General features: G+C 43.0%; 1 protein-coding gene across 2 annotated transcripts in view; it reads left to right on the top strand.

Moving 5' to 3' along the window:
• The first annotated feature begins 4,314 nt into the window (after positions 1–4,314).
• The window catches only part of LOC124607819 (calpain-A), a 602,483-nt gene continuing 586,895 nt past the window's right edge, over positions 4,315–19,902 (top strand). For both annotated transcript variants that reach the window (XM_047139938.1, XM_047139936.1), the window contains exon 1: positions 4,315–4,430. In XM_047139938.1, coding sequence (XP_046995894.1) covers positions 4,339–4,430 — 92 coding nt within the window. In that variant the 5' untranslated portion in view covers positions 4,315–4,338. The remainder of the gene's footprint in view (positions 4,431–19,902) is intronic.

Raw genomic sequence — 19,902 nt, 5'->3', positions numbered from 1 at the left:
CGGCGGATAAAATATACTATTTTGTCTAATACTGACGTAGTGAGACCGTGGCTGTGTACAATTAATGCAGGCTGATTCTTACAAAGAAGAAGACAGCAACCAGCCACTATTAATACTGCTATTTATTTAAGTAAATAGGCCGTAACCGGCTTCGAACTGACAGGTTCATCATCAGACGGCTGTTCACATGATTTGCAAGATAAACTTTAGATGATCGTCAGTTTTCGATTTTTATTCTTCCAATGTGGCGAAATATTCTTGGTGTGTTGGTGCTATCGAGAATGCCGCGCGATTTTGTTGCGAAGTTGCAGGATTGTATTTTTCAAATATTCCAAAATATATGTAGCACTTACATAATTTGCACGTCACCATATTGTGCAAAGCACCACACGAACACACACACACACACACACACACACATACACATCAAAAAGTATTTGCCACATGTGAAGTTGACACGAAGATTGCGTGTATCTCCTGCCATAATGAGTACCACAATACACAGTCCAGTTGAAGAAAAATGGACATCTTAAAAATGGGTAGTCACAGACAAATATAAGTACAGCGAAGGTAACTGCGAAGAAACGTTGGGCAACAGAAGAAGTACTTCAGTAGATCGATGGGAGAAGCACAAAAATGCTCGGTAGCAGACAAGAACACAGCAACTTATTGTCACTGAGGAATGAAATAAACAGAAAGTGCCGGAAAACTAAAGCAAAATGGCTATAGGAAATATCTGAAGAAACTTGCAAGAAATGGTCACTGGAAGGACTGATTCAGCATATGTGAGACGAAAAGCGGAAAGGGACCTCTTGTAGAAAATTTTGGATTTTAGGTTACTGTAGTTTTTGAGTTCAGCACTGAATTCTCAAAAAGTTATTTTTAAAAATAGATTTCTATCTCTAACTTTGAGTGAGTTATGACAAGCTGAATATTTGTGATGGAAAAGACGTGTTTTGACATAATGAGCTTTTAAGTTTCACTTTATTACCATTGTTTAATTGGACTTATTTAGGAAAAAAATTCTGCGTATATATTACCCTTAAAATGTCCTTTGCCTGATGGTACAAGGTTTTTTAAGTTGACATAACATATTATGTTGTTACACGCTTCAGATCTACAGAACATTGCAGTGTACTTAAGTTTAAAACCAAGTAAATTGGCCCCAAATTGAGAGAAATTAGTGAACCCTCTGAAGTTCCCTTTTTGTGAAGCATTGGTAATTTTATTTGATGTCATGACCATTTCAAATTGGCAACATCCGTAGGTATTTATAACTCTGATATAAAAAGCACCAGTTGTCTTGTTTGGCTTTATCGTAATAACAAAATCTGCTTCTTTTATACAAAAGAAGTTCCTTAAAATGCCTCTAAAATATAGGAGACGCTATTTTCTGAAGCACTGTATGCACAGCTACGAGATTTTGAAAAGGAGCCTTTTGTCAGGCCAGTGTTATTTCCCCATAATTACAAGAGGTCCGATTTCAGATGACCGATATCGTCTACTTTTAATGGTATTATTGGCTTCTGTTAGATTCAAACAAATTTCAAATAGATAATGGCGTGTACGGAATGAAGTAAACCATCGTAATATAAAAAAGAAAATGGCTATTTTAGACACTATAGAACATTTTTTGTAGCAAGAGGTCCCTTTTCTCTTTCCGTCCCACATATAGCAAAGTGAAGAATACCTTCGGTGAAGTTAAAAGAAAAGGTGTCAACATTAAAAGTGTAAGAAGAAGTCCGATGTTAAATGCAGAAGATAAAGCGTTCATAGGACTTCTCGACCTAGAGAAAGTGTTAGACAACGTAAAATGGTACAAGATGTTCGAAATTCTTAGAAAAGTAGGTGTAAGCTATACGGAAATATTCAAAAAGATTTCGGGCTTGCAGCCGGTCGTCGTTAGCCTCCATCCACGATATGGAAGCTAACGACGACTGGCTGCAAGCCCGAAATCCTTTTGAATATTTAGTTCGCCGGGAAAATTTTAAATTTCACATTATACGGAAATATTTAGCAAGGCTTGGAACGCATATCGAAAAGATAGATTACGCACTGAAATTAAAAGCTTACTGTGGTGTCAGTTGTAAGTTGTCGGTTCACGTAGCTGCTGCAGCTATCTCACTCGAGCGCTCGTTTCGCATCCAATGTGCGTCAAGTCGAGACGGCAAGAACACGACAACGAAAGGCGTCTTGCGTTCTCCGTTTCAGTACGTGCAATTCAGGAACACCTCCATGCAAGGGCCTTTCTGTATTATGAGTTGCCTCATCGATGGAACATGTCTCAAAGGTAAATGAAAACTTAGACCCTAAACTTAATTATAAAAAGTACCGAGAGACAGTATGTGCATGCATGTGAGAGATACATACCCTAATAAAATCGGACCGTCCTTTTGAAAATAAAAATTTTCTAGTACTACGTGGAAGTTAACATTTACCTCAAGTTTCTGACTTAATTCGTGTGGAACGTAGTCCTATGAAATAGGATGAACGTTTTTGAAACACCCTTCCTAGAATATCGCTCAGATGTGAGTGACGCACTCCAAATCAGACTAACAGGGGATATTCAAGGTATAGAAAGCAAGGCAGCACGAATGATTACAGGTTTGTGTAGACAGGAGAATGTCACGGAGATGCTGAAAAAAACTGCACTGGCAGACGCTTGAATAATAGATGCAGACTAGCCCCTTGAAGTCTACTTACAAAGTTTCAAGGACCAGCCTTAAGAAATCTAGGAATGTGCTACAGATACTTACATCTCCCACAGGGACGGCGAAGACATGATTGAAGCTTAGACTAGTTACAGCACATGCAGAGGAATTTGACCGGTCAGTCTTTTCTCGCGCTCCATACGCGACTGGAACGGGAAGAACCACCAATAACAATGGAAAGTATCCTCTGTTATTGTGTACCTCGTACCAATTTAAATCGCCCGAGTAGTAGTGCGTGTTAAACTTCTAATCAAGCTAACGGGCCTATGGGGTATCGTCTCAGTTGTGTGACTGGATTCGTGATTTCCTGTCAGGAAGGTCGCAGTTCCTAGTAATAGACGGCAAATCATCGAGTAAAACTGAAGTGATATCAGGTGTTCCCCAGGGAAGCGTCCTGGGACCTCTGCTGTTCCTGATCTTTATAAATGACCTGGGTGACAATCTGAGCAGTTCTCTTGGGTTGTTCGCAGATGATGCTGTAATTTACCGTCTAGTAAGGTCATCCGAAGACCAGTATCAGTTGCAAAGCGATTTAGAAAAGATTGCTGTATGGTGTGGCAGGTGGCAGTCGACGCCAAATAACGAAAAGTGTGAGGTGATCCACATGAGTTCCAAAAGGAATCCGTTGGAATTCGATTACTCGATAAATAGTACAATTCTCAAGGCTGTCAATTCAACTAAGTACCTGGGTGTTAAAATTACGAACAACTTCAGTTGGAAAGACCACATAGATAATATTGTGGGGAAGGCGAGCCAAAGGTTGCGTTTCATTGGCAGATTGTCAGATTGTCAGATTGTCAGATATGATACGCGAGTTGGGATGGAAGTCATTAAAGCAAAGACGTTTTTCGTCGTGGCGAGATCTATTTACGAAATTTCAGTCACCAACTTTCTCTTCCGAATGCGAAAATATTTTGTGGAATGGTAGATAGATAGTATGATTGTGGTTCGATGAACCCTCTGCCAAGCACTTAAATGTGAATTGCAGAGTAATCATGTAGATGTAGAAAGCGCCTCTTCCGGGGAGTTGTGCCGGAGCGGAATCGAATTTGCCAGGCGGATGAACGATGATAACTGGTGTGCCGGCCAACCTGCATGCGGTTTTTAGGCGCTTTTCCACGTCCGACTAGGTGAATACCGGGCTGATACCCAAGTCCCGCCTGAATAACACGCTTCCCAAACATTAAGAAAACTTTGAGACACTTTCACATGAAACAGACTAAACGCAGACTATTGGGGTGCACAGATTCCATCCCAGGGAGTAATGTGGTGCCGACAGGAAGGGTAACCACTACCTCTTTAATTAACTTTGCGAGATGCGTTGATACCCATGCCGACCCCCATTGATGTGAGACAAAGGTACAAGAAAAAGGAGGGGGTACAATTCGTACCAACTTAACAAAAACACAATTTCATTGAAAAGTCCTAACAAAACGTGTTCTGGTTGGAGTGCTCACAGCCGCTGTGGCGACCCCCCGCAGGCGTCCCTGCGGCGACGACCAGCTCTCAGCGCCGCTCTGCCAGCGTAGCGTCGCCGTCGGCGGCGGCGGCGCCGGCAGCGGCGGCGGCGCCGTGTCTAAAAGTGTTCAGTGCTCGGCGCGTCTCCTCAGCCGCCACATTTGCCGCCATGCCGGGCTCGGGACACTACTATCACCACTACTTCCATGACTCGCCCGCGGACCTCATCCGCAACCACCTCGACCACTTCCGCCGGAGCAGGTGTGTACTTACGCTGCACTGCAAACCTTCTACCCACACACCGTAGCATCCCATTTTGTCGGTAATGCTTAATCATAACAGCACACATTACCAGAAAACTAGACTACATTCTACGATCGCTTCTTCACCCTAGTAGCAGGGCAACTTTGGGCCACATAATTTTCACAAAGTAACAAAAATTTCTGTTCACTTCCTATTAAATAATATGAAAACAAAAAAGTTAAAATACTTCGCCTACTTTCATTCTGTAATGTCGTACGGGATCAATTTCTGAGATAACGCATGAAGGCTAACTAACATTTCCGAGTCCAAAAGAGTGTAATACGAATTCTTTGTTCGTCAACTCGATAACGTCCTGCATAAGGTTGTTTAAGGATCTCTACTACTTTCCAATAACTTTACTCCTTTATGAACTTTGTCATGATTAATATACACATATTTTTTTCTAAACCAAAAACACACACACTGAAGCAATACCCTAAATAAGAATAATCTTCACAAAGATGTAAGTCACTTACTTTTGTCCGGAAATGTACCCATTATTCAGAAACACGCGTTTTCAATAACTTGCCAGCAGTCGTAAGAAGTTCAGCTACTAATAATGTTCACTTTTAGAGGAGCCTAAAGAAATTAATGGTAGCCAACTTCTTTTACTCCATTGACGAGTTTCTTACTAAACCGATTGATGTATATAGCATTAATAATATCAAGTAAGTGTTACATAAGATATGACTTTAGCACATCTTCAGTACAATAATGTGATCAATGAAAATAAGTGTTGTAAACTGATTTTTCTGTTTGATGCTTGCCTAAGAATCAATATATGCACGTTAATATACTGTTTATTTACACGGTTTTTGACGAGTGTATTGTTACCTCTTAAATGAAAATTTGTTTAAGATTTTTTGATTTAGTCAACGTCAGTGAGAACCATTTCACTTATGATCTGGGAAAGAGATATTAGCATCTTTTTTTGTAAACATATAGACTAAAGTTCTGCGGTTTCTAGCCGGCCGGCAGCGTTAAGATGCAGCAACGTTTCGACCACTGTTATACTCATAATTTTTACGTCCGAATTTTTCCAGAAGATGTTGAGTATGACGCTCGTCGAAATATAGCGGCATCTTAACGCTGGCGTCCGGCTGGAGGTCCGAGAGCTTTTCATCAGTATTATACGCCGGAAGAGTCTACTCGCGCACATGTATTATGTGTCTTCTTTTATGACATTTTCTATATCCCTGAGTTCCTCCTCACTGCGTATCTACGGAACAAAACTAGTATCTAATCTAATTTCTCACTCGAAACTATTTCCCGATCTTGGACACCAGAGCACACGTACGACATCTGATACGCTAACGACTGCTATTTATAAGATGCGAGGGTACTATATCCCATCCAGACCCAACCGGATATTTTGATACGGGGACATGATGTGTAGAAACGAAGAACACAAGATTTTGTGACAGACTTATCGATAATTCTATAACAGGAATTCAATATAGTTGTAACGATATGTCACCAAACTAGGCTTTATGATCCTTCAGTTCCAGTTTACCAGCAGCAGACAACATTCTGTTGCATTACCACATTTCTTTCTCTCAGCTGTGATGTATGTCTTCTGGATTAGAAGCTGCTGAAGGTTGTGAGCATGTCAGATTATTTTAAATACATGTGCCACATATTTCACGATTTATTGCTAATTTCAGCCTTTCCACTCTACAACATTTCCACTTCTTGTACGTCGTTGTTTAGCTCTGCACTGCCGGTAGCACACTTTGACAGACCTTCGTAGAGTATTAGGAAAATCACAGAGACCATACATAAAGATGAGGGGAGCTCTCAGTAAACACTAATTACCAACCTTGCCGCATCTGTAGCTCGCTGACTCGAAATAACGCAAGTTCATTTCCTAGAGAGCCTTTGCATATTTACTTCATTGGTCTAAAATTTACTGGTATCGTGACTCTTGATTTGTAAACAGATGATTTTAGGAGACGACAGTGAAGCAAAACCTGTATGTTGCTGTGCTACAGCTCTTTCGCAGAACTACGAACGTGAGTTAAGAGTTTGTACAAAATCTGTCTACACCGTACAACATTCATTTATGAACACAGTTTGCAACAGTGGGCTGTTAAGACGAGAGCTATGCGGTGAAAGAGGCTGGTGAATAAGTAGATGTTCTTGATTTGCCGTCAGAAAAGCGAAGATCTCTTTCGCGTAGAGGCCAAGTGTCGGGGCTTCAGCGGGAAATCTTGCAGTCTCATAATACGGACTGTCATGCTTCTTTACACTGTACATACAGAGAATACTACCAACATTTGCGTCAGAGAAAGTTCTCCTCTCTTGTAAATCTTAACCTTGATGAGGGAACGCTTAGGCTGTTGACATTACTCATCCTGTTGCGAAACCTGGCAATTCACGTAGTTAGAAGCGCAGAAGAATATTTCTCGTACATATCATTTCGTCGTGATCGTAATAACAAACCCTAAAAATTCGCACATTATCAATAAAAGTGAGCAAAGAGCAGCTTATTTAAATAAATAAGAGTTCGCAGCATTGTTTGCGCAAAAATCTGGTAGATGCTATTACACAAGCGTTGCATTACTGCAGATATACGCACTATCTAAATTATTAAGGCATAGAGAGTCTTGACAAGAATTTTCCTCTTCATTTTGGCTGGTTTCAGAGAATAGATTAACCAGTGGAGTGCATTATAGGCGACTACTAAATAGGTAATAACATCGAATGCTGTTCTCAGACACTGTTAGTTACATCATGGCCTTCATATAACTTTAGAACAAACAGACAGGCAGCCAGTCTCAAAACTTTAACAGATACACTCGCTCATCAGTTTTCATTTTTTCAGTGCAGTGTTTTTGAACACAAATAGCATCAGCGGAATGTCAGATCTTTCATGGCCAACAGACTAAAACAGTGTCGTTATTACCAAGATCTTCTGTTCACTTAAGATCTCATGTGGCTGGGAAATACTTATTCTGTAGCCACAACTGTATTCAAACATCCGTATACCGACTAAATTTAATGTAAAACTTTCAAATAGGTGGAAAGGTCCGATATTGTTTGATTCCGTCGTTGGCACTTAGGCAGTCAGAGGAACGAATCACAACCATTAAACATGTAATATTCATCTGGCGATATTTCAGGAGATATTATAACACAAATCAAGTAATGAAGCAGTTGCCAGATAGAGATTCAATGCGAGGATAATAGGGATGTGTACTTCATACGCGAAGGAGATGAAACTCTAACCCGATCAAGTCTTGAGTGTCTTTCGTCGATAGCCTCTTCCTAAGTTTGATTAGCCAAAGCGAAAGAGATGGAGTGAAAGAGAGGAAGGGAGTCAGATCCTAAGAAAGTTATTCAAGGAATCCGTCCGTTGGTGAATAGTGTAGCGAATGATCCCGATGGCCCCAACTATCAGATGAGGCGTATGAGATTCGCCAGAAAGTACAAAAGCTCAAGAACAGAAAGTTCATTAGTGAATTCTGTTCAAGTACGTTCAGGAAAGAGTGGCTATGTGAAAACATAGATTTTAACAAAGTTATTGCCTTTCTTTAAGAGACACATCTTGTTGTTGTTATTGTTGTGATATTTAGTCCAAAGACTGGTTTGAAGCAGCTCTGTTCAAGCCTCTTCATCTCCCAGTAACTACTGCAACCTACATCCTTCTGAATCTGCTTAGCGCATTCATCTCTTGGTCTCCCTCTACAGTTTGTACCCTCTTCACTTCCCTTCACCACTAAATTGGTGATCCATTGATGCCTCAGAACATGTCCTACGAACCGACCCCTTCTTCTAGTCAAGTTGTTCAACAAATTCCTCTTCTCTCCAAATCTATTCAGTATCATGATGTAGCCATCTAATCTTCAGCATTCTTCTGTAGCACCACATTTCGAAAGCTTATATTCTCTTCTTGTCTAAACTGTTTATCGTCCATGTTTCACATCCAGACATGGCTACACTCCATACAAATACTTTCTTCCTGACACTTAAATCTATACTCGATTTTAACAAATTTCTCTTCTTGAGAAACGCTTTCCTTGCCATCGCCAGTCTACATTTTATATCCTCTCTAACTCGACAATAATCAGTTATTTTTCTGCCCAAACAGCAAAACTCATCTACTACGTTAAGTGTCTCATTTTCCAATCTTATACCCTCAGCATCACCTGATTTAATTCGGTTAACTTCGAGTATCCTCGTTTTGCTTTTGTTGATGTTCATCTTATATCTTCCTTTCAAGACAGTGTCCATTCCGTTCAACTGTTCTTTGAAGTTCTTTGCTGTCTCTGACAGAATTACAATGTCATCGGCAAACCTTACGGTTTTTAGTTATTCTCTTTGGATTTTAATTCCTACCCTAAATTTTTCTTTTGTTTCCTTTACTGCTTTTTCAATGTACATATTGAATAAAATCGGGGATAGGCTACAACCCTGTCTCACTCCCTTCTCAACCATTGCTTCCCTTTCGTGCCCCTCGACTCTTGTAACTGCCCTCTGGTTTCTGTAAAAACTGTAAATAACCTTTCGCTTCCTGTATTTTACCCATGCCACTTACAGAATTTGAAAGAGAGTGTTCCAGTTACCATCGTCAAAAACTATCTCTACGTCTAAAAATGCTAGAAACGTAGGTTTGCCTTTCCTTAACCTATTTTCTAAGATATGTCGTAGGATCAGTATTCCTCGCGTATTTCTACATTTCTACGGAATCCTAATTGATCTTCCACGAGTTTGGCTTCTACCAGTTTTACCATTCGTCTGTAAAGAATTCGTATTAATATTTTGCAATCATGACTTATGAAATTATTCAAATGGTTCAAATGGCTCTAAGCACTATTGGCTTAACATCTGAGGTCATCAGTCCCCTAGACTTAGAACTACTTAAACCTACAGTAACTAACCTAAGGACATCACACACATCCATGCCCCAGGCAGGATTCGAACCTGCGATCGTAGCAGCAGCCCGGTTCCGGACTGAAGCGCCTAGAACCGCTCGGTCACAGTGGCCGGCTATGAAATTATAGATCGGTAATTTTCACACCTGTCTGCACTTGTTTTATTTGGAATTGGAATTATTATATTCTTCTTGAAGTCTGAGGGTATTTCGCCTGTCTCATACATCTCGCCCACCAAATGAAGGAGTTTTGTCATGGCTGGTTCTTCCAAGGCTATCAGTAGTTCTAACGGAATGTTGTCTACTCCCGCGGCCTTGTTTCGACTTAGGTCTTTCATTGCTCTGTCAAATTCTTCACGCAGTATCATATCTCCCATCTCAAATGGTTCAAATGGCTCTGAGCACTATGGGACTCAACTGCCGAGGTCATTAGTCCCCTAGAACTTAGAACTAGTTAAACCTAACTAACCTAAGGACATCACAAACATCCATGCCCGAGGCAGGATTCGAACCTGCGACCGTAGCGGTCTTGCGGTTCCAGACTGCAGCGCCTTTAACCGCACGGCCACTTCGGCCGGCTCTCCCATCTCATCTTCATCTACGTCCTCTTCCATTTCCATAATATTGCCCTCAAATACATCGCCCTTGTATAGGCCCTCTATATACTCCTTCCATCTTTCGGCTTTCCCTTCATCGCTTAGGACTGGTTTACTATCTGAGCTCTTGATAGTCATGTAGGTGCAAGAGGTACAAATGCAGAAATTAAGTTAATATTTTTTTCTTCACTGTGGCAACGAAATTACAAGTTTTAGCGAAAGATAAGCCCTCTTTGTTTATTTACGTGGCTCAAGTTATGTATCTGATAGTAAAGGATATGCTGTTCTGTTTTTGAGCGCTTTTGAGATAAACGACTCTTTGTGTACCGTCGGTATTTATTCAGTCTGACGCATCTACGAATGAATCTCGTGAGGTACATTCCCGCATCCGCATTAGTTGGTGTACTTTGGACTACAAAACTACTTAATTCAAGTACGGTTGACTATGTTGATATCCAAGAGTATTGATTCTTGTATTTTCTGCAGAACCGACGAGTTTCGTAATCCACTTAATACTGGAATTATCTGAGGAATAGTAAAATGCGAAAATAAAGGGGGATGTAAAAATATGAACTGGACGAAACATGTAGCATGTTTGCATCAATAGACTTCTCATATGAGGATGCTGTTGGATTGCTTTCACCCAGCTGAACGTCGACAGGAAAGAAAGGAAGGAAGATTACAGTTTAAGATCATTAGTGAAAGAACAGGTGTTTGGTTGGACAAGAATAGTTAATGAAAGGAAAAATGTGCTACTGGACCTGCCAAATAAGGATTTATTATGCTAACGGCATAAATCACAGTAGCTACATTTGAAAAAAGTTCAGAACTAATGTAACTCTGTTCTTTCAAAAAAGAAGACTGCTTTACTTTCTGCTCAGTTTTTTTGTAACTACTTTCTTTTTGTAGCTTAGGTGTTAAATTTTTCCGAGAGACATTGAAAAATTATTACTATCGCCTAGGGAGAAAGAATTTTCTACAAAATTTGATAAATTCTAAAGTTTCAGGTACAAAAAAGTACTTGATTCGTTAATAATAATGAATTTTTTTCAACAATATTTTAGTGTACCTTCCTTACGTGCCTTCCCGATACACTGTTTGTAAACAAATTAGTGCAAACCTCCTCCACTTCAGTTAAGTCTTCAATACTCCAGCCAATACGCTGATCTCCCGCAGTCGATATGCTGAGAAGTGGCTTCCTGCCTCCCACTCTCTGTTACATTTTTCAGAGTACCCAACGAAATCTCTTTCCGCATTTTCTATACGTGAAGCTGTTCACCCTTCGTGGAGCGGCGTCAAAATGTCGGCACACCACCCTTGCAAAGAGAAAGAATTTCTTAACGAAACACAGGTGTGTCGAGTCCCACGACTGGGCTCCCAGTCCAGAGCCTTCTAAGAAGCGAGCATTTGGAGAACTATGCTTTGATCAAATGGTTCGGCTTGTGAAACGGTAATATGCCGCACAGGGCTAGGTTTTCGTTACTACTCTTTATACCATATCTTTAATTAGAAATCTGGCCCAAAACCGCGCAGGGCGTGGCTAGCGGAGAAACGCGCATGCGCCGATGGGCAGGTGTCCGGCTTGACAACAACGATGCGTGCCTCACGGCTTCTTTCGGCGACCGGACAGGCTGCGTCCCCCCGCGCTCTCTCTACTGACAGCTGGGCGGTGCTCCCGAGGGAGCTCCACAGTCACTGCCCTACACCTGTGCTCTCCTCTCGGCTCCTCATGACCGTGGTAAGATACGTCCCAACACGCAAACTACCACCAGATTAGAGGAGATATTAAGATAGAAGTTATCTGCTTAATCCTTGCAATCACTGGTATTACCCATAACCAGCATTAAGTATTTATTAACGGACAGGAGCATTATTCAGAGATAAATTGAATTAAACGAAACGAAATATGAGACGTTCCAGTCCAGTAGTGGACTTTCTGCCTTTGATGCATTTCATGGCAGATTCCATTTCTCGCAAGTACTGGGGCTCATGATTTAGTATATTCTATTACCATCCATGTATCATACAGGGTTATTGAAAAATAACTGTACACACTTCGTGGGTGTAGTGAATACATCAAAAAAGACTAAAATGTTAAAAAATGTGTTATCTGAAATTGCTTTATTTCCGAGATATGCAGTAGAGTAGGGTTCAGGAGCATAACAGAAAAGTAAATGCACACAGTTCGTGGGTGTAATGTTTGAATCAAAATAAGAATAAAATGTTCAATAAAGTTTTTTGTCTAATTACTTTAATTCATATTTATGCAGTAGAGCAGTGAGCACAAGTGCAACAGAAACAACACAAAATTAATTCTTCTCAGAAAGAAACAACACGAAGGGCTCCGAAATTCAAGCCAACTATGTACTGTCATTTACCCCATAACATGTTCAAAATGATGCTCATGTAGATGAAGATAGTGACATACTCGACGAGTTACCGCAATCTAAACGTTGCAGGCTCCGTTCATCTCATTCTGCACGGTTGCACAGGCATTTTCAGTTGTCATTTTCAGTTCCCTTCTGTATTTGTGCTGCATTCTCAGTCGCAAAACCACACGCGAGCTCCATGAGACGGGCGCAAAGGTAGAAGTCCATCGGGGTTAAAGTCTGGAGATCTGGCGGGCCAAGCAACTTGTCCTGTACGGCCTACCCACTTATCGGGATACACAACACTGAGATACTCTCTTGCCTCCCGACTGAAATGTGCAGGGGCAACGCCATGCATAAACCGTAAGTTGGTTCGTGAAGCGAGTGGGACTTCATGAAGCAGAGCAACCAATTCGTGTTCCAAAAACCGTCGATACACTCTGCCAGTCAGGCTATGTGGAACGTGCGGCCCGAGCAACTGACTGTCCACTAGAAACACTAAATGTTTACTGCCAAACGATACTGATATCCTTGTACTCTTGTTATGCGAGAATTTTCGCATGTCCACACGTCCATGTTAGGAATCAGAAGCTCCCGACTTGTTAGTCTGATTCATGAACAGAAAGTGATTAAGTCATTTGTCCCAGAAGTAACTTTTAAATTAGGTAATTCATCTTAATTTCTGCAGAGGAAATTTATCACTCTTAGAAAGCGACGGAGCCGACAATCTGAATTAGCTGAGTTGAAACTGCATCAACAACTAAGAGGATACATCTCTCTCATTGCGCGAAACATACGAAATCCCGACGATACCCAAAGAGCCGGTTATCTCAAAGCACTCGGAAGCGGGACAGGAGAACAATTAACGTCAGATATTTAAGTGGGCGAATAGAGGGGCGTTATCTTTCGAGGAAACTTGTGATTTCGCTGCAAAGTGAAGGTGACAAAAACGGTCAGCTTGTTTTCCACATCTGACCGTATTGAACAACGACCACATTCTCGTTAAAACTGTGCAGTGTACCCCTCCCCTACTTCGCCCCCGGCCGCTTCTCCCCGAACTTTTCGGACTGGATACGCGTGAGGTGGCACCTTAACGTTCATCAGAGGCCCACGGCAAACAGAGGACGTGGCGCGTAAGTCACAGCACGTGACACTGTAGGTCTTAACGAGTACCAGCAGCCATTTCCGGTGGGGAGCAAGTAACTATTTCAGACAAGTTCAATAATTCTTGACTGCGCGTTTAAAAGCATGCAAGCTTTCGACATTGCACGATATAGTTATGTCCTTTAGGGGGTACCTTTCCAATCATACATTGATTTCCCGTGGGTCATACAAGGAGCCGAGCGTTCGCGAAGTGAGGACAAGCCGACTAGTGTGACGTCACAAGTTCGTTGCGGTGCCTGTATTTCTGGTGGGTCCCCCGTTCATCATAACGACGCACTTCCATCACAGTAAGTTTCCCGGCCATCTCCACAGGATAGGCGGGCGTCACAGACTCCTCGACTTGGAAAGAATGTCGATCGTACCGGAGACGTCGGTGACTGTTCAGATGCTCGTTATGAAAATAGTCAATTTTCCGGCACAGTCACTCACTATTTCAGTAAAAAATTACCGGTTACTGCCGTCACCGGCCCCTTCAGATCATGGAGACAGATGTAGTACTTCCTCCAACTGCCGTGAAAATTACATTGCCAGCATGGTTTTCTCAGTGGTTGGAGTGAAGTACTACATCTGTATCCATGGTTTGAAGTCGCTCGGTATAAATGCAAGCAGTCAAGTAGTGAAGTGTATGAGTATTTGTGCTGCGAAAAGTGAATATTTTTCCGGATTGCACGTAAAAGAAGTGCTAAACAAATGTTTCGTATATATCATCATCTCACGTGGTGTGTGCCTACTGTACCATCTGAAAGAGCGAATGCGGAATGAAAATTACTTTAGAGTATTTGTCGATACACTATGAAAAGCAACTGAAACTCTTAGCCCATGGCCGGCTGGAGTGGCCGTGCGGTTCTAGGCGCTACAGTCTGGAGCCGAGCGACCGCTACGGTCGCAGGTTCGAATCCTCCATCGGGCATGGATGTGTGTGATGTCCTTAGATTAGTTAGGTTTAATTAGTTCTAAGTTCTAGGCGACTGATGACCTCAGAAGTAAAGTCGCATAGTGCTCAGAGCCATTTGAACCAATCTTAGCCCACGTAAACACTAGAACGAACATCCAGTGAACATTCTGTTGCCTAATAATAATAATAATAGCTTTGAAGTGAGGTGATGAAAAAAGGAAACAAACCAGCTGGTAGTAACAATGGCTGGCTTACAACTTTGTACAGTATCGCTTCATTTGCTAACATAGGCATCAATAAAACATGCAACACAACTTTATTATATATTATATAATTTAGATTCTCATATAACAAAAATAAAGTTAAGATGCGTCCTCGCCACTGCCTCCCAACGAAGTACGCAATTGTTCTCGAATTAGGAAGTCAATTTACAATATAAGACAACTTTTGTTGGTCTGAAGTTCAGTCATATGAAGATTTCAACTTATATTGATCGCAATAACACACTACTGATTATTAGATTTGGTTGCTAGACGACCGTCCTGAGATCACACATGCTAGAGGTTTTGTGTTTACGTACACTGCAGACTACAACGTCAACGTCTGCGAGTGTATCTAGGCACTAGTTCACTAATGAAGCAAGCTTTCAGTAGACTGTTAATTACACAAGGGGTAGTGTTCTGACATTTTCAAACGGTGAAAAAATGCTTTGACCAATTTTTAACTGTCATAGCTTTATCATTGACATGTTTATGATGTTGTGTAACGTTGTACTCAGGTACACTTTTTAATATACATGGTTCAGAATGTACTCTATAGCCTAGCTGGTATAACCAACACGGTTTTGACAGCTTGGCTCATTAGTGAGCTTTTGCCGAGATACACTTTCCGATGTTGGCGTTGTAGCTTACAGTGTTCATAGACGCAGAAGCTCTAGTATGAGCGACCTGAAGGTGGTTGTCTTGCAACCAAAGCTAGTGTTCAGTTGTAAAGTAATGTGATACTGCGATCTGGATGTCTTAAAAATGTATAACTTTTTACAAAACAGATCGCTTGTCTCAGTCACCGGATGATGTCAGGTCTTACTAATCAACGATGATTATCTTAAATTCCTCCTTGCCGACCTGTCCTATGTCACTGGTCTTTTAGAGTCCGTTTGTGACAGTCGACATCGAGCGAATTCAAATGTGCGCTGCTAGGACAGTAAAACGTCCAGCCATATGAAAGTTTAATATTATGCAGGTCACTACAATGAGAATGTTTGGAAGAATGAGGACGTTGTTCTTGTAAAATCCTGTTGGGTAAACTTGGAGAACATATACTCGTACTTTAATCCTGCCTCGGGCATGGATGTGTGTGATGTCCTTAGGTTAGTTAGGTTTAAGTAGTTCTATGTTCTAGGGGACTGATGACCTCAGAAGTTAAGTCCCATAGTGCTCAGAGCCATCTGAACCATACTCGTACTTTCCTCAAGTCTGGCCGACTATTGTATTGTCTCCAATGTATGTATCGCCTAAAGACCTTGAGAATCAGAGAGATTAGACACAGCGTTGTGTTTCCTTTGTGCCATATACAAGTTGGAGTAGGAGAGACTTGCGGAGTGTACCTAGGATGTTAACAAAAATGTTGTATACTTTGACAGGTGGTAGTATTCATCGAAACAAGGAAATCAAGTGCAGTAAACATTGGTTCAGAAATGTATACTTTATGAGATATTAATGCTCGTTCGTAGTAGACGTTCACCGTGACTTCCATTCATAACAACTGTTCATGGAGGTGCCAACGGGACGCCCATGGTAATGAATCCCCCTGCCCTTCGACGTAAGGGATCATGGTCTCTTTGAAGTTCACATGATTACTGCACTTGGTGAGACACACCGAAACGGCGATCTGTAGCGTCTGCACATCGTTGACTGGAGTCGCCTAAATTAATTCCTTTAAATGTTCTCATAACCAAAAGTTTAAGGAATTGAGTTCTAGGGAACAAGGAGACCAGTCTGGTAGTTCTGAACTAACAGCGTCAGATACTCATTGCTGCGAAAATCTGCTGTTGCACGATGTGTAGTTTTTAGTGTCATTGCGCACCCTACAATTAAGTAGGCAATGTGTTAAAGTCCTGATAACGAGCCACACTTTGTCTTTGCGGTAGACAGTATGGCTCTATTAATCTGAAGCCAAGAACGCCATCCCATACGTTGATAAATGATGGTGATGCCCGCACTCTTTCTACCACTGTATGGAACTTTGCATCAGCTCACACTTGCTAATTATGAAAATCCGCAATACCACCTCTTCTGAACACCTCGTCTGTAAATATCTTTTTTAAAGGCCGCTGACAGAACTGCAATGGGCCACGAAGCTCTTGTGGCCTTAGGGTTTGGACAAGCTGAAGATGGTGTGGATACAGTACAGCAATTGTTCACAATGTACCGCCCAGCCAAGACACTGCATTGCTGCTTATCGTCGCACACTGGTTCCGGGATGTTTGTCGACTAGATATAGCACACTCTGCTCTTCTCTCAGACTTGCGCACAGTCTTCCACTGTCTTCGGGGTTTCTGGAGAATATGTGCTCCCAAGACGCTGAAAAAGTATAATGAACTGCTCATTAGTTGGTATTCCGCAGCATGGATATTTTGTAACGTACAGGGCATGGGCTTGCAAGCTATTTCTACGTGCTAAACCTTAGCAGAAAATCCTATAGGACATCAATTGTGGAATAGTAAACTTCCACAGCCAAAGGTGGTGGGAAAGAGAAAAAGACAATGTACTAAGCCATTCGTACGTACAAGCAGGATAATGACAGTAAAGACGCCATTATACAACATCAGGCTTGGTGGTCTAGCGCTAAATTGCAAACTTGAGACCGTAAGGTCACGAGATCGAATCGCGATCAGACACTTGAATTTTCCAGTCTGCCCTTACACTAGATTCTATCTCTCAGTGACGTGAAGCCCCGATAGCTGAGTGGTCAGAGTGACGGATTGCTGTCCTACGGGCCCGGTTCGATTCTCGGCTGGGGCGGGGATTTTCTCCGCTTAGGGACTGGATGTTGTGTTGTGTTCATCATCATTTCATCCCCATCCGCCCGCAGGTCGCCCGATGTGGCATCGAATGTAATAAGACCTGAACCGAGGCGGCCGGACCTGCCCCGCAACGGGCCTAGCCGCCAATGAGGCCAAATGCTCATTTCCATTCATTTCCAATGATGTGAAGAAACTCCAGGAACGACACATGATTCGGAATCCACGTTAAGCCATTAGGATTACTGGAGTAGTTTAACAGAGCGCAAGTGATCGAAGTGTCGTCCATTGAAAGAACTGGCAAACAGGTGGCTGAATGTCCACCTTGAGGGACACCAGATAATCATGCCATACGAATTTACTTTACTTTACTGTTATACGTTCCCAAAAATGTGAAAATTGCTGCTCAACAACACACTCAAACAGAAAAGCAACTACACTACTGGCCATTAAAATTGCTACACCACGAAGATGAAGTGCTACAGACGCCAAATTTAACCGACAGGAAGAAGATGCTGTGATTTTCAGAGCATTCACACAAGGTTGGCGCCGGTGGCGACACCTACAACGCGCTGACATGAGGAAAGTTTCCAACCGATTTCTCATACACAAACAGCAGTTGACCGGCGTTGTCTGGTGAAGCGTTGTTGTGATGCCTCGTATAAGGAGGAGAAATGCGTATCATCACGTTTCCGACTTTGATAAAGGTCGGATTGTAGCCTATCGCGATTGCGGTTTATCGTATCGCGACATTGCTGCTCGCGTTGGTCGAGATCCAATGACTGTTAGCAGAATATGGAATCGGTGGGTTCAGGAGGGTAATACGGAACGCCGTGCTGGATCCCAACGGCCTCGTATCACTAGCAGTCGAGATGACAGGCATCTTATCCGCATGTCTGTAACGGATCGTGCAGCCAGGTCTCGATCCCTGAGTCAACAGATGGACACGTTTGCAAGACAACAACCATCTGCACGAACAGTTCGACGACGTTAGCAGCAGCATGGACTATCAGCTCGGAGACCATGGCTGCGGTTACCCTTGACGCTGCATCATAGACAGGAGCGTTTGGGATGATGTACTCAACGACGAACCTGGGTGCACGAATGGCAAAACGTCATTTTCTCGGATGAATCCAGGTTCTGTTTACAGCATCATGATGGTCACATCCGTGTTTGGCGACATCGCGGTGAACGCACATTGGAAGCGTTCATTCGTCATCGCCATACTGACGTATCACCCGGCGTGATGGTATGGGGTGCCATTGGTTACACGTCTCGGTTACCTCTTGTTCGCATTGACGATACTTTGAACAGTGGACGCTACATTTCGGATGTGTTACGACCCATGGCTCTACCCTTCATTCGATCCCTGCGAAACCCTACATTTCAGCAGGATAATGCACGACCCCATGCTGCAGGTCCTGTACAGGCCTTTCTGCATACAGAAAATGTTCGACTGCTGCCCTGGCCAGCACATTCTGCAGATCGCTCACCAATTGAAAACGTCTGGTCAATGGTGGCCGAGCAACTGGCTCGTCACAATACGCCAGTGACTAATCTTGATGAGTTGTGGTATCGTGTTGAAGCTGCATGTGCAGCTGTACCTGTACACGCCATCCAAGCTCTGTTTGACTCAATGCCAGGCGTATCAAGGCCGTTATTACGGCCAGAGATGGTTGTTCAGGATACTGATTTCTCAGGATCTATGCATCCAAACTGCGTGAAAATGTAATCACATGTCAAGTCTAGTTTAATACACTCCTGGAAATGGAAAAAAGAACACATTGACACCGGTGTGTCAGACCCACCATACTTGCTCCGGACGCTGCGAGAGGGCTGTACAAGCAATGATCACACGCACGGCACAGCGGACACACCAGGAACCGCGGTGTTGGCCGTCGAATGGCGCTAGCTGCGCAGCATTTGTGCACCGCCGCCGTCAGTGTCAGCCAGTTTGCCGTGGCATACGGAGCTCCATCGCAGTCTTTAACACTGGTAGCATGCCGCGACAGCGTGGACGTGAACCGTATGTGCAGTTGACGGACTTTGAGCGAGGGCGTATAGTGGGCATGCCGGAGGCCGGGTGGACGTACCGCCGAATTGCTCAACACGTGGGGCGTGAGGTCTCCACAGTACATCGATGTTGTCGCCAGTGGTCGGCGGAAGGTGCACGTGCCCGTCGACCTGGGACCGGACCGCAGCGACGCACGGATGCACGCCAAGACCGTAGGATCCTACGCAGTGCCGTAGGGGACCGCACCGCCACTCCCCAGCAAATTAGGGACACTGTTGCTCCTGGGGTATCGGCGAGGACCATTCGCAACCGTCTCCATGAAGCTGGGCTACGGTCCCGCACACCGTTAGGCCGTCTTCCGCTCACGCCCCAACATCGTGCAGCCCGCCTCCAGTGGTGTCGCGACAGGCATGAATGGAGGGACGAATGGAGACGTGTCGTCTTCAGCGATGAGAGTCGCTTCTGCCTTGGTGCCAATGATGGTCGTATGCGTGTTT

The sequence above is a fragment of the Schistocerca americana genome, chromosome 1 (assembly GCF_021461395.2).
Source record: "Schistocerca americana isolate TAMUIC-IGC-003095 chromosome 1, iqSchAmer2.1, whole genome shotgun sequence".
NCBI classification, from domain to species: Eukaryota; Metazoa; Arthropoda; class Insecta; order Orthoptera; family Acrididae; genus Schistocerca; species Schistocerca americana.
Note: the sequence above shows the minus strand (reverse complement) of the source record. Positions and strands in the feature narration are given on the sequence as shown.